Source organism: Hypomesus nipponensis, chromosome 15 (genome assembly GCF_054491055.1).
Source record: "Hypomesus nipponensis isolate SF chromosome 15, ASM5449105v1, whole genome shotgun sequence".
NCBI lineage: Eukaryota > Metazoa > Chordata > Actinopteri > Osmeriformes > Osmeridae > Hypomesus > Hypomesus nipponensis.
In genome coordinates, this window is record NC_140375.1 from 17,985,438 (window position 1) to 17,999,153 (window position 13,716).

Here is a 13,716-nt window from a genome sequence, read left to right on the forward strand (position 1 = left end):
AATTACATAATTTTGAATTATTACAACCTTCCTAAACGTTTTTTTCAAAACTTTTTCTTTAATATTTTTTTACCTTTTGAAACTTGTTTTTCAAAGACTTTTTTAGGAAAACATTTTTTCAACCTTAAAAAAAAAAAATCCAAAATATTGTTTAGAATTTTTGTACTTCATATTTTTTCAAACTTTCGAAACTTTTCTCAAAACATTAAAAAAAAATATTTTTTAAACCTTTCAAAACTTTTCAAACCTTAAAAAAAAAAAAAGAAGTTCTACGGTTCAAAGGGCTTAATGGTAGAGGAGAAGGTTATTGTTTCTAAGGAAGCGTTCTTGCAGCATGATGCTTGGTGACTGGGAGGAGAAGGAGGGCCTTGACGTTTGGTATGTGTAAATATCCTTTCTGGAAGCATCCCAATGATATGATAGTCCTGCTATGTGGGGGGGCAGAAGCTACACATTCCAGACACAGGGGCTCTGGGGGTGAGCGCTGCTGAGGGTCAGCAATTTCCTGTTGCGCCATATTTGTTAAGACTTCTGTCAAAACGACAGCAGCATGAATTGTAGAGGAAACTGAAGTTTGATGAGTTGTAGCTAGATTTTTGGCTGCCTACACCCACAGACAGACGCGCGCACTCACGCACGCACACACAAACACACACACACGCACACAGATTGGTATTTGTAGAGTCCTGAATCCCACATTTAGGATCTTCGTACAACAACATCACATGTTGCGATTTACTATTTTACTGTCACTTTTAATTGGCCGGACAAAGGGTGGTCATTCAAATTATAGACAATAAGACCAAGTTAAGTTAGTGGGCCAATTTAAATCCTATTTCAGGCCTAACTTATCTGTAGTTTATCTCTCACACAGGAGTCTCAAGAGACCGAGTTTGTAACGGCGATGTGGTCCAAGGCTCACGGGATCCCTGGGAATAACGTAGAGAGCGATTAGGAATGTGGCACTTCGAGCCCAAACCGGACGACCCACGGTACATCAAAGTGGCGCAAACGGCCCGGCAAACGATCATCATGGTATGCTGGGAGGGGGGAGAGAGGGGGGGGGGGTCTCGAGCTGGCTGCTGACGGTAATCTACATGGACACACGGGTCCGAGCGTGACCTACTTCCTACAGTGTCGAGGCATCTCAGTCACACACCGCTAGCCTATGAAATGTTTATGGTAAATATAATCCGCCTTACTGCCCTCCCCTACGTGCTACGGCTGCACACCAGCGGGGAGGCGGAGGAGACTAAAACAAATGCTGCTTTCCTCGATGCACCTGCACGAAAAACCGCATAAAAGTAGCGGTGAGCCGTCGGTAGGGCCCGAGGCTACAGTGATCACACCAGGAATGATAAAAATCCGAGGAGGTAACGACACAAAAGAGCCAGCATCGCTGGCTGTTAAATGATGCAGGGTGTTAGCCAGCGCTTGTCCTGGATAATACATGATAGGGGTGGGGCTTTCATGACCATATTAGATCAGTGGAACAGAAAAAGAGTCGCGTTGCCTGTTGGAATCAAACTAATTGAGAGTTACGAAATAACTGTCAATTTGTGTTCGCCCACGTTTACGTATAGAGAATCCCAACAACGAAAGTGATACGCTGCATCGCTTCAAATAATCACGCGGAAGCTGCAGCAAAAAAACTGTAAAAAAAACCGTAGTTACTGCGCCGTGAGCCTCCGTTTATTTTGTGCAACGTTCATCACAATGCAGAATAAACTCATAGATAAACTCAAAGCAATAACATCCTATCATGCCTAATAAAAGTGCCTGGAAACTTTGTGTTGTGTGTCATATCATATGGCCATTTGGGGGCAGTGTTTCAACGCATTATGAATAATGTTGAAGATGGATAGGCTCATATAAATATTCATGAGCTATTTGGGCCTACGTAGGCTATTCGAAGTTGTAGGAGCGGCTCGCTCGACCACACCATTCCGTCCTCGGGTGGAGAAGCATTCTTCTGAAACGGGGAGTTTGTCAGTGCACGGACCGGATATTCCTGCCCGAACGTTGAAAGCGGAGTATTGCCGCAACTGGGTCACATCCCGTTTTGCTTTTTCGGTGATAGAGAGAGAGAGAGAGAGCTCGGTAGCACAGTTCGGGTGTAGTTGATATGGTAGATTATCACGCTACAAATAATCAAAATCAATACTCGTCGGCCGAACCTCCGACATACATGGAACAGGAAAATGACTGGGACCGGGACCTGCTCCTGGATCCTGCTTGGGAGAAACAGCAGCGAAAGGTAGGAGGAAGAGAGGGAAAATGGCTGGGGGTCGGGAGGGAGAGGTCGGGGACTGATTTGGGGCCCGAGTTTCCAGTTCATGCTTTCAATCTAGAAACGTTTTATTGTATTTTTTTTGTTGTTGTCAGATGTAGACTATTCTTGCCTTGGTGTCGCTATGGTGATACCTTTCCACATGCGTCATTGTCCACAGCAACCTGTATTTTCTCATTCTAAAATAGAGGGGCAAAGGAGATTTTTTTTCCCCTCGTCTATGAATGAAACAAAGTACAAAGTATCAGTTGTCTGCAGCTTGGCTGTTGTTCCAGTAGCTATCCCTACAGGCATGAGTTTTCAAAGATAACCGGATGCACGAATGCGGCTACAGCGCAACATTTTCGAATATGTCGTGAAAGGCTCAAATGGCTTGTGAAATTGTGCACCCTTCAGTGTTATCTGATGTCCTGGTTTTAGGCTGATAAGGCAATGACGAGTTTCTTACCTTTTTTTGCTCAATTGAGTCCAACATTTTCGTTGTCGCACTTATACCTAGGCCTCTACCTCCATAAATATTTTTAGTTCTCCCCCCCAAACTTGTCTTTAATCCCCCTTTCGCCCATGTAGAATAGAGCCCCTGACATTGTGAAATAGCTTTGTAGAAAACGATTGAGGATCATTCGAGGCAGCGTTGCCCAACAGTGTGGAATAATTCAGGGTGTGTTGCTATGCATCTGACAGACGAGATTTTTTGAATTCTTTTTTTTTTCATTCTTTTTTTCTGAAGCGAGACATGCATTATAAGCCGAAAGATTTGCGTTTTGACCGGAATGATACCACATTTGTTTGATATCAAAACCATGAGGCCGGCTTCCCTCCCCGTTATTGCCTACCATTTAGACGTGTTTACTTATTGAAGGCCAAAGTTCCTAAGAAGATAATTTTTTGTCAATGATTCACTTAATATGTAACACAAACACAACCCAGAGCCATATTCATCCTCCGCCCCCCACCAAATCTTGCAGCTGTTTTTGATAGGCTACTAACTATCTCACAGATACTCGTCGTTTGATTTGATCGGTTGTTCGGGGGCGTACAGTGTAGGCTACAATGATGGGACATTTATTTGAGCAAAGTCGGGCGGGGGAACCAAGGGCAAATTCCTGCCGCGTTTTCACCCCTGCTGTGCCGGTTATTGCATAAACGTTAATGAATTCCCCCCATTAATGTATCAAAGGAGTGTGTTTGTGTGTGATTAAATGCACGGAGGCTATGCATAGGCTATCTCAAGCCTATGGCTCAAGCCTCGAGCCAATAAGTCTCTAACGTTATGGAATGCCTCGATAAACCATTGATAAATGGGTAAACAACGTTTTTAATGCCTAGCCTGGTTGAGTCCGGTCCAGAGGTCCAGTCCAGCTACCCTAGTTACAGTTTTACACACGCACTGCAGAGCTCCATCCAGCTCAACAAACATATAATTAAGGATCAGCAACGCCAACAAATCTGCCACATGCAGCGACATGCCACAGTACACCCTATTCTCCATGTCACCGCTTCTGTCGAATGTTTTTATAGTTTAAACAGACACGCGATACACGCAAATCGGACCGCCTGACAGGAAACTGTACACTCCATTAATGTTGACATTTTTTAAAGAGGGACAGACCAAGGAGCCGCACGATTTCTCAGGCTCTTGCTTTGTCCTGCTGTGAAACGTGAAGGGTTGTAGCAGCAGATGACTGAGGAGTGTTGAAGTAAGACAGTGTTGTTGCTTGGTCAGAGCCCTTCCTATAGGCCTTGTCCTCTTCATCCTCCTCCTTTCCCTGACAGTGGAGGTTCTAGAAGACTATTGAAACTTGGGGGGGGGGGGGGGGCAAGCTGCGGCCAGTTGTACTAAGAGTGGCCAGTTACACTAAACATTGTTGTTGTCACATAGTTTTCTTCACTGCAGGCATTAACAGGCAAAATACCCCCCCCCCCGCCCTAACAACCCCTGTTCCCTACATTTACACTATGGTATTGAATATGTGATTGCATGTATGGGTAGGATTCTGATTGTAGTCTGAATAGTGTGTCACACCCTAGTCTTAAACCAACACACATGAACACTCCTTCCCTCCTCCCCTGGCTCACTCATGCCTCAGTGCCCAGACTTGCACTCCTGTTTACTGTGGCACCATGACGGGTACAGCACAGTGTGTTCCCAACGCTGACAGTGTTAAGATGCGTCTTTCCCTGACGCTGGCAATTTGAAAGATGAATCTCTTTGGGTTTCTGCTTTACTGTGATAGTGACAGCGGAGAGACACAGGAAATGTAGGGGGAGAGAGAAAGAGGGCATGTAGGAAATGGCCTGGGCCGGAATCGAAACGTGGTCGCTGCGGTAAGGCCTTGGTTCTGGTGGTGTGGGCCGTTCCTCAGGTGTGCCCTTCTGCACTGGCAGTTTAACACACTTCTCTGTTGTCAAGGAAACCCAGGGCTGATGGGAAAGGTTGTGCTGGGTTCTTCAGACTAAAGTCACCCTCCCTCTCCTCCTCTCAGAACACAATTGGAGGTGTTGGTGACGCAACTTGATCCAATCTCTGACTGTGTGCCTCTGTGGTGTTAGCTAGGGTTAGCTAGGGCTCCTGGATCCACACTTCCTGGTCTCACACTCACAAGAGTCTGGAGGCACTCTTCCAAGAACCAAGAACACATGTTGGAACTGTGCCGTGAGGAATGGTAGTCACGGAAACTGTCGTCGGAACCGAATCAAGCTTTATTTGTACTGCCCTTTTAACAAGCAGTGTCACAGAGGTCTTCACTTACACTCACAATACTGTGGTGTAAAACTCCAGGAAAACATGTTTAGAAACCTTGGGAGGAGCAGTTGAGGGAGGGATCCCCTCCTCCAGACACTGTCGGTGACGCAGAGAGGAGACCACAGCCTACACACAATGATGCAGTCAGAATAGAGTTAAATATTCCAAGTGAATGTTTGGTGAAACACGGATATTCAGAGTTCAGGAGCTCTGGGGTGTCAATCAGGGGAAGACGACCTACAGTTGAAGACAGTGAGACAGGAATCTCCTAACCTGCCCTATCAGGTCTGTCCTGCTCTGCCCAATGAGGTAATCAGTCCCACCATCACACAAAAACTATCGGCCAATCAGTGGCCTTTTAACATGCCACTCCCAGTCCACAGTACATGGCAGTGTGTGTGGCAGGCTGTTTGTTCTCTCCTTCCTCCTGTAGAGAAACAGATTCCAGCTCTTTATCTAAGGGGAAACATCAGCCGGCTTTGTAGACTGTAGTTCTTGGTGAAACCACTACTTGCGTGGCTGGAACCCAAGTTAGCAAGCCAGGTAGTTAGTGAGTCATTCAGTTAGCAAGCCAGGTAGTTAGCGAGTCAGGTAGTTGGCAAACCAGGTAGTTGGCAAACCAGGTAGTTTGCAAGTCAGGTAGTTAGCGAGTCATTCAGTTAGCGAGTCATTCAGTTAGCGAGTCATTCAGTTAGCTAGTCAGTCAGTAAGCTAGTCATTCAGTTAGCTAGCTTCATTCTGACTAGCTAGCTTCATTCTGACTAGCTAGTCATTTAGTTGGCTAGCTCGTAGGGGTGTAACAATACACTCAGCTCACAATACAATACGTATCATGATACTGGGTGTACGATACAGTACGTATCACGATATTTTGAACAACATTTTAAATGAAACTGAAATTCAATCAACAGATTTATTTCCAAAACATTAAACATTTTCAATAATTTTCTTTGTTGTACATACAATTTAGGTAACTCAGTTCAAGTGATTTCTGTGAATGCAATGAATGCAACCATGACACAGGTGCAGAGTAGGTCGCGTGCTGGTAGCTCAACCAATAGGATCAAACGGACGTCATATTGTAAAAATATTGCCATAACTCTACGATACATGTTGTAAAATCTTTGTATTGCGATATATTGTTCCACAATATATTGTTACACCCCTACTAGCTAGCTATCTGGTCAGCTAGACAGTCAATCTGTCAGCCTATAAGCCAGTCAGCTAGTGTGGCAGCTAGCTAGCTAGCCAGTCAGTCAGTCAACGAGCTAGTCAGTCAGTTAGCCAGCTAGCCGGCTAGGCATGCAAACAGAAGAGAGGACCGACCAGAATGGAATGTGGTTCCTCTCCCCCCCCCTCCCTCCCTCGCTCGCTCCCCCTTTTTCTCTCACTCCCTTTTTCTTTCTTTCTTTCCTTTCTCTCTTTTCTCCCACAGCTAGAGCATGCGGGGGAAACATTCCATTTGTGGCCCATTATAGCCGGCCAGGGGAGGGGCTCCATGGGGGCGGGGTGCCTGTTTTTTTGCCCGACTGAAAAAGAAGAGGGGGTTTGGGGCAGGCAGGCTGCAGATGTGGCCTGTGTGGTGCTGGAGGGAGGGGGGGGGCAGTGTTTCTGGAGGGGTGTCACCCCCAGTTTTGTACCCATCCTGGGAGGGGATGGTGTCTACCACCCCCCCCCCCCCCCATGTTTGGGGTGGGCAGGCCTGAATATACGTGTTTCTGTGTCAGGCATTCCTTCCGGTCTGTTTCCCCCATCGTCTTTACTTCTCTTTCCCCCCCTCTCTTTCTCGCCCCCCCTCTCTTTCACCCCCTTCTCTCCCTCCGACAAGTAATCTACTACTGACACTCCAGACTTTACTGAATCTCCTGCAAAGCCCCAAAGGCACAAAGTCTGGCCTAGTAAGCCCATGAACATATCACACACACACACACACACACACACACACACTTAGGATTGTTTAATTCCAGGAGTCTAATGATGTGTAATATTCAGCCAGCTCTCTTGCTTGTTCTCCTGTGGTTTACATCTACAGAAGTGTGTGGTATGTTTACTAGAAGTACCTCAGGCTCTGAAATGTGTGTGTGTGTGTGTGCACAATGTTTACATGTTGTGCTTGCCAGGTCAGGCCATGTGCCCTTGAGGCTCTGCAGGCGTTTCAGAGAAAGGAATGAGTGTTTAGGTGTGTGTGTGTGGGAGAGAGAGAGGGTTGCATTATTTAAGGGGTGGGGTTTCAATATTTTCAACCTTGCTGGTGCCGTGCTAGCCATGGTTCAGTGGTGAACATTGTTTCATCTAAATAAACAAAGGTTCCTCTCAAGCCAAGTTCATATGAGTGTGTGTGTGTGTGTGTGTGTGTGTGAGAGTGTGTACTTACTGAGCCTCACTTCCAGAGCCCTCTGCATAGGGCCCTGCGCCGTGGTAGCAGGCCTCCCCTGGCCTCTGCTGGTGTCTTTTTAAGGTAGTAGAGTAGAGCAGACCAGAGCACCAGAGCAGACCGTCCAGTCAGCTGCTTCTCAGCACAGTTCTCAGGACCGAGGCCAGAGCTGTCACAGCAGAACAAGGTCTCTCTCTCTCGCTCTCGCTCTCTCCCGCCATCTCTCTCACTTTAGTACCATTTCTCACTTGCTTTGCTAGCTTGCACTCTTCTTTCTGTCTCTGCATCCTTCTCTCTCCCTCCCTCCCATCTCTCTCTTTCTCTCTCTCTCTCTCTCTCTCTCTCTCTCTCTCTCTCTCTCTCTCTCTCTCTCTCTCTCTCTCTCTCTCTCTCTCTCTCTCTCTCTCTCTCTCTCTCTCTCTCTCTCTCTCTCTCTCTCTCTCTCTCTCTCTCTCTCTCTCTCTCTCTCTCTCTCTCTCTCTCTCTCTCTCTCTCTCTCTCTCTCTCTCTCTCTCTCTCTCTCTCTCTCTCTCTCTCTCTCTCTCTCTCTCTCTCTCTCTCTCTCTCTCTCTCTCTCTCTCTCTCTCTCTCTCGCTCGCTCGCTCGCTCGCTCGCTCGCTCGCTCGCTCGCTCGCTCGCTCGCTCGCTCGCTGCTGCTGCTATAAATAACCAGCTACCTAGCTACAGTCAAGGATCTACTCTTCAGATAGAACATGCCACAGTCATGTAACTACTGAAGATAGAACATGCTACAGTCATGTAACTACTGCAGATAGAACATGCTACAGTGCCTGTACTGGGTATGTTGGTGTATGCAGTCTGTGGACAGGATGGAGCAGATTGGTATGCTGTAGATGTTCTGTTCTCTTGGCAGATCATGTGTAAAGACTGTGTGTTATTTGAGCTGTTTGTCTGTTCATATGATCAACAATTTTCTGTCTGTCTGTCTGTCTGTCTGTCTGTCTGTCTGTCTGTCTGTCTCACTGTCTGTCTGTCCCTAATCTGCTCTCCTACTCTGAAGCCCCTCCTGTTAGTAGGTCAACATCTGTCTTGCTTATCCTCTCCTCCCCCTCCCTCCATCACCACTCCTCTCTCCCATCCCTGCTTTCTTCTGTCTCGTAAGTGGAAAGAGAAACAGAGAGAGAGTAAGAAAGGGTTTGGCCAACATGGACACCAGATCCAATCAGGGTCTCTCTTCGGGGTATGATGTAATGACAGGCAGAGGGGGTGTGGCTTGCTTCTTGGGGCTGATTGGCTGAGTGTTGAATGGTTGGTTTAGGGCTGACAGTCACACGCCACAGGAGAAGCAGATCCAGCCTCCCAGCCTCTACCCTCCTAGCCTCTCCAGCCCCAGCTTGCCAGCCACCCCCAGCCTCCACACCCCCAGCCCCATCCTCCACACCTCCACCCCCAGCCTCCACACCTCCACCCCCAGCCTCCACACCTCCACCCCCAGCCTCCACCCCCAGCCTCCACACCTCCACCCCCAGCCCGCCTCCACCCAGCCAGATATCTGGAGCAGGCTTGTCTCATTCACAAACCTGCTTGTGACTGGATTAAAACCCCCACATCCTCCACCCAGTCCCTCCTCTCCACATCTCCATCCTCTAACCCCTGGAACCCTGGTCCTAGACCCTAACCGCCAAGCCTAGTTCCTAGTGTCCAGACTGTGAATGAAAGAGTCTAGAAACACAGTCCCCCCCCCCCCTCCTAAGGCCTTAATAAACACAGGCTGGGCCTTGAAGTGTGTGTGTGTGTGTGTGTGTGTGTGTGTGTGTGTGTGTGTGTGTGTGTGTGTGTGTGTGTTATTGAAGAGATGTTGAGTAGGGCACTGTGGAAGAAGGTAACAAGGCTACTGGGATGTTATCCACCCCAACACACACACGCGCGCGCGCACACACACACATATTCAGCTGCATGTTTAGGCACACTCCCCACCCCACCCCCCCCCCCCCCCCTCAGAAGCACCATGTCTGTTATGAACCTCAGGCTGCAGGACTTTATTAAATATTTACTGAGACCAGAGACCTTCATCTGCTCAAGGTTTCACCCCTCACACTGGCAACGCAGATAAACCAAGACACACGCTCTCTCTCTCTCTCTCTCTCTGTCTGTCTGTCTGTCTCTCTGTCTGTCTGCCTCTCTCTGTCCGTCCTTGGGTCATTGTGCGGCTGTCTTGGAGAGTCTTAAGAGTACATGTTCAAACAAAAGGATGTTTGTAAGAGGATATCGCTGCTGCCGTAGGAGGGCAGCCTTTTTTTTTAGGATGGGGGCTGGATGGTGTTTCTGGCCTCGCGCAGTCTGAGGACGGTGCAGCCCAGAGCTGGGTCCCCCCCACACACACACACACACACACACACAGATACACACACACACACACAGATACACACACACACACTCTTAGGGAGGTCCATCTTTCCAGTCAGGCTGTAGGGAGTCAGGGAAGCCTCTGGAACAGAACTAGTCTCTCTGACCACAGCCCAGAGTCGACCAGATAACAAAGAGTGTCTGTGTCTCTCTGTACAGCCGGCCGGCCAGTGGTGTCTCCACTCTGCAGCGGTGACATCACAGCTAACAGCTGATTGGTCGTCTTGGCAGGGCACGGACGGCGTTGGTACCGAGCATGTCAGAGGCTGGCAGGAGCCGGCACTATACTACATCTGTTAGTGATGATGTCACAGTGTGGGGGCCGGCACTATCCTGCATCTGTTAGTGATGATGTCACAGTGTGGGGGCCGGCACTATCCTGCATCTGTTAGTGATGATGTCACAGTGTAAAGCCGGCTCCATCCTGCATCTGTTAGTGATGATGTCACAGTGTAAAGCCGGCACTATCCTGCATCTGTTAGTGATGATGTCACAGTGTAAAGCCGGCACTATCCTGCATCTGTTAGTGATGATGTCACAGTGTAAAGCCGGCTCCATCCTGCATCTGTTAGTGATGATGTCACAGTGTAAAGCCGGCACTATCCTGCATCTGTTAGTGATGATGTCACAGTGTAAAGCCGGCACCATCCTGCATCTGTTAGTGGACCAAGCTGCTGGTCTCTCTGGGCTGAAATGGAGGGCTGAGATGGCTGAGCGTTAAGGGAATTGGGTTATTAATCTGAAGGTTGCCGGTTCAATTCCCGACTTGCCAAATGATGTTGTGTCCTTGGGCAAGGCACTTCACCCTACTTGCCTCAGGGGAATGTCCATGTATTAACTGTAAGTCGCTCTGGATAAGAGCGTCTGCTAAATGACTAAATGTAGATGAGAGAGATGTGCTGTGAGGAGTAAAGTTTTCTTTCTCTTCCCCCTCTCTCTCTCTCTTTCCCTCTCTCTGTGTCTCTCTGTGTCTGTCTGTGTCTCTCTGTGTCTCTCTGTGTCTCTGTGTCTCTCTGTGTCTCTCTGTGTCTGTCTGTGTCTCTGTGTCTCTCTGTGTCTGTCTGTGTCTCTCTGTGTCTGTCTGTGTCTGTCTGTGTCTGTCTGTGTCTCTCTGTGTCTGTCTGTGTCTCTCTGTGTCTCTCTGTGTCTGTCTGTGTCTGTCTGTGTCTCTCTGTGTCTCTCTGTGTCTGTCTGTGTCTCTCTGTGTCTCTCTGTGTCTCTCTGTGTCTCTCTGTGTCTCTCTGTGTCTCTCTGTGTCTCTCTGTGTCTCTCTGTGTCTGTCTGTGTCTGTCTCTCTCTGTTCCAGCCAAACACAGATATCGATCCATTCTGATCTATAAATACTCTTCCCTACACAGCTTAGGGTTAGGGTTAGTGGGAACAGTCAGTAAAAGCCCTGGCTTTACTGTACAGGTACTTAAGATAGTCACTGTGTCGGCTGTTAAGCAGAAGGAGGGTATAAACTTGATGTACTGCTTCTCTAAGTGGTGTTTGTGGATGGTGTTGTTGTACAGAAGGAGAAAGTGGTTCAGTCCAGCAGGATGAGACATATCAGTGTCTACTTAGTCTGGACTGAACCACTCTGGAGGGCGGGGGGTGGCAGTTTTGTGAAAGTCATTTAGAGAGGATTACGCTTATCTGACCCCGGGATCCCCCCCCCCCCCCCTCGTGTATGGAATCCACTTACCCTCGATGGAGAGGGGGAGAGGGTGGGGGGGAGGTATAAGTACATGTGTTGATGACATGTAGCTTGTCTTAGGCAGGGAAGCCCCCTGGGGTGGGGGATGGTTGCCTTGGTGGCACTACAGCATTCTGGGTCTTCAGCCTTGTACTCTCTCGGCCTCTATATCACTGCCTCCAATTTGCTCCTCCCCCTCCCTCTGCCACCCACTGCCTTGTGATCTTGATTTGAGTCAATCACGATCGGTCATTTGCGTGATGATTTGCTTAGGTATCTGTTTGAATGTGTGTGTGTGTGTGTGTGTCAGGGTGTGTCACACAGGAATAGGGCAGTGAGTCAGTCATAAAGGGCCGGGTAACCTCTGGTGTGTGTGTTGGAGGTGTGTGTGTCATCTGGAAGCGGAAACACAGAGGAACAAACAGCAGCGTCAGTCTGGACTCTCAGACCGTTTACAAGCCCTCCTCCTCCCCTCCTCCTCCCCCTCCCCCTCTCCCCTCACTTCCTCCCAACCTTCCTATGGAGGGGTATTTCAGGCCACACACACACACATAGAGCTGAAGAGGCAGTGTTGAACAGTCACCCAGCTCAGGGACCTTCCCAAGGCAGGAAGTTGCAGATGGTGTTTGTACTCCAGTAGCTCAATACGTCGATCTCTCTCTCTGTCTCTCTCTGTCTCTCTCTGTCTCTCTCTCTCTCTCTGTCTCTCTCTGTCTCTCTCTGTCTCTCTCTCTCTGTCTCTCTCTGTCTCTCTCTGTCTCTCTCTGTCTCTCTCTGTCTCTCTCTCTCTGTCTCTCTCTCTCTCTCTCTGTCTCTCTCTGTCTCTCTCTCTGTCTGTCTCTCTCTCTGTCTCTGTCTCTGTGTCTGTCTGTCTGTCTGTCTCTGTCTGTCACTCTCTCTCTCTCTCTCTGTCTGTCACTCTCCTGTTTCTGCTGGCTCATAGGAAGCCCCCAACGAGGGAGGGGGGGAGGAAAGGTGAGAGCGAGGAAGAGGGGGGAGGAGGAGGTAGTGTTTCACATTCCTCCAGTAGAGAACAAACGGAGCCTGTGGGGGGGCTGTGGACCCAGGGACGTGTGAACAGCCACCACAGGTGTGGCTTCCACCAGGTGCTTTCAACGACAGAAAATGTGTGTGTGTGTGTGTGTGTTGAGAGCAGGTGTGTGTGTGTGTGTACTCAGTGTGCCGTGGGGGGAACCTTGTTTGCTGTTACGTCATCGCCATGGTGACAGGCCGTTAACTGTGTTGCCTTAAAAGGCAAAGAGAGCAGGCGGGCGGGCGGGCGAGCGAGCGAGCAGCAACAGGAAGAGGAGGTTAATGTGACTGTGCTGTCTACCGGGCTGGCCTGCCCTACTCGTTTGGTCACATTGTCACACACGCGCGCACACACACACACACATTCTCAATCTGACAGTTTTTTTTTGTGTTTGCACCAAGACTCACCATGAGGCGTGTGAGATGTCTTCCCATATTTAGGCCAGACGTGTGTGTGTGTGTGTGTGTGTGTGTGGAGGATCAGGAGCAGATGAGCACCAGACTGCCCACTCCTGCCTCAAAGGGAATGTGAGGAATGAAGGGCTAAAGCTGGGGAAATGTCACGCTCCTACACACACACGGCCCTGTAAGGCAGAAGCATGTTCAGATGGTGAAACACACTCCACAAATGTCAGGGTTCCTACCATATCAGAGTGCAGACACACTCTCTTCAACGCAGGAGTGGAGGCCTGGTTTATGAGACCTGGTGCTTGCCCTCTCCTCCTTCTTTCTCCTCCTTCTCCCTCCTCCTCCTCCTCCTCCTCCTCATCTTACTGGGGGTTAATGGAGCCACCAAGTTAAGATGACCGTGCTAAACCCTAACCAGTCGACTTTTGGATGTGCTTGGACTGGGCTGACTGGTGTTGGTTCTGCAGTTTGTATTGCACGATTGGAAGATCTTTCCGGAAGGTTTTGGATGTCATTCTTTCAATCTTCTTAGTCAAGAGAGACCGTCTGTCTTGTGTTGTAGACTGAAACCGAGAGGCTTGTTCATATGTGGACCCTGTCGTGCCACCGCAGTTACCCTTCTGGAATGTTTTGTGGTTTCCATGTCCTCATCAGAAAATGGTTTTCTGACAAACTTCTGCTTCCTTTTTGCTTAATAACTTCCTGTTTCCCCGGGTGAGTGGTTTTAGTTTAGCGTTAGTGTGCTAGCACAGCAGCATTAGCGTTCTAGCGGTGGTGGTGGTGGGGGGGGGGGCGGTTTGACCACCGCGGACCTCGGCCCC

General features: G+C 48.9%; 1 protein-coding gene across 5 annotated transcripts in view; it reads left to right on the forward strand.

The window, feature by feature from the left end:
* The first annotated feature begins 1,911 nt into the window (after positions 1-1,911).
* actn4 (actinin, alpha 4) overlaps positions 1,912-13,716 on the forward strand; it is a 34,640-nt gene continuing 22,835 nt past the window's right edge. For 3 of the 5 annotated variants that reach the window (XM_084673531.1, XM_084673530.1, XM_084673529.1), the window contains exon 1: positions 1,912-2,257. In XM_084673531.1, coding sequence (XP_084529657.1) covers positions 2,126-2,257 — 132 coding nt within the window. In that variant the 5' untranslated portion in view covers positions 1,912-2,125. The remainder of the gene's footprint in view (positions 2,258-13,716) is intronic. The other 2 variants (XM_084673528.1, XM_084673527.1) reach the window with 1 other exon arrangement.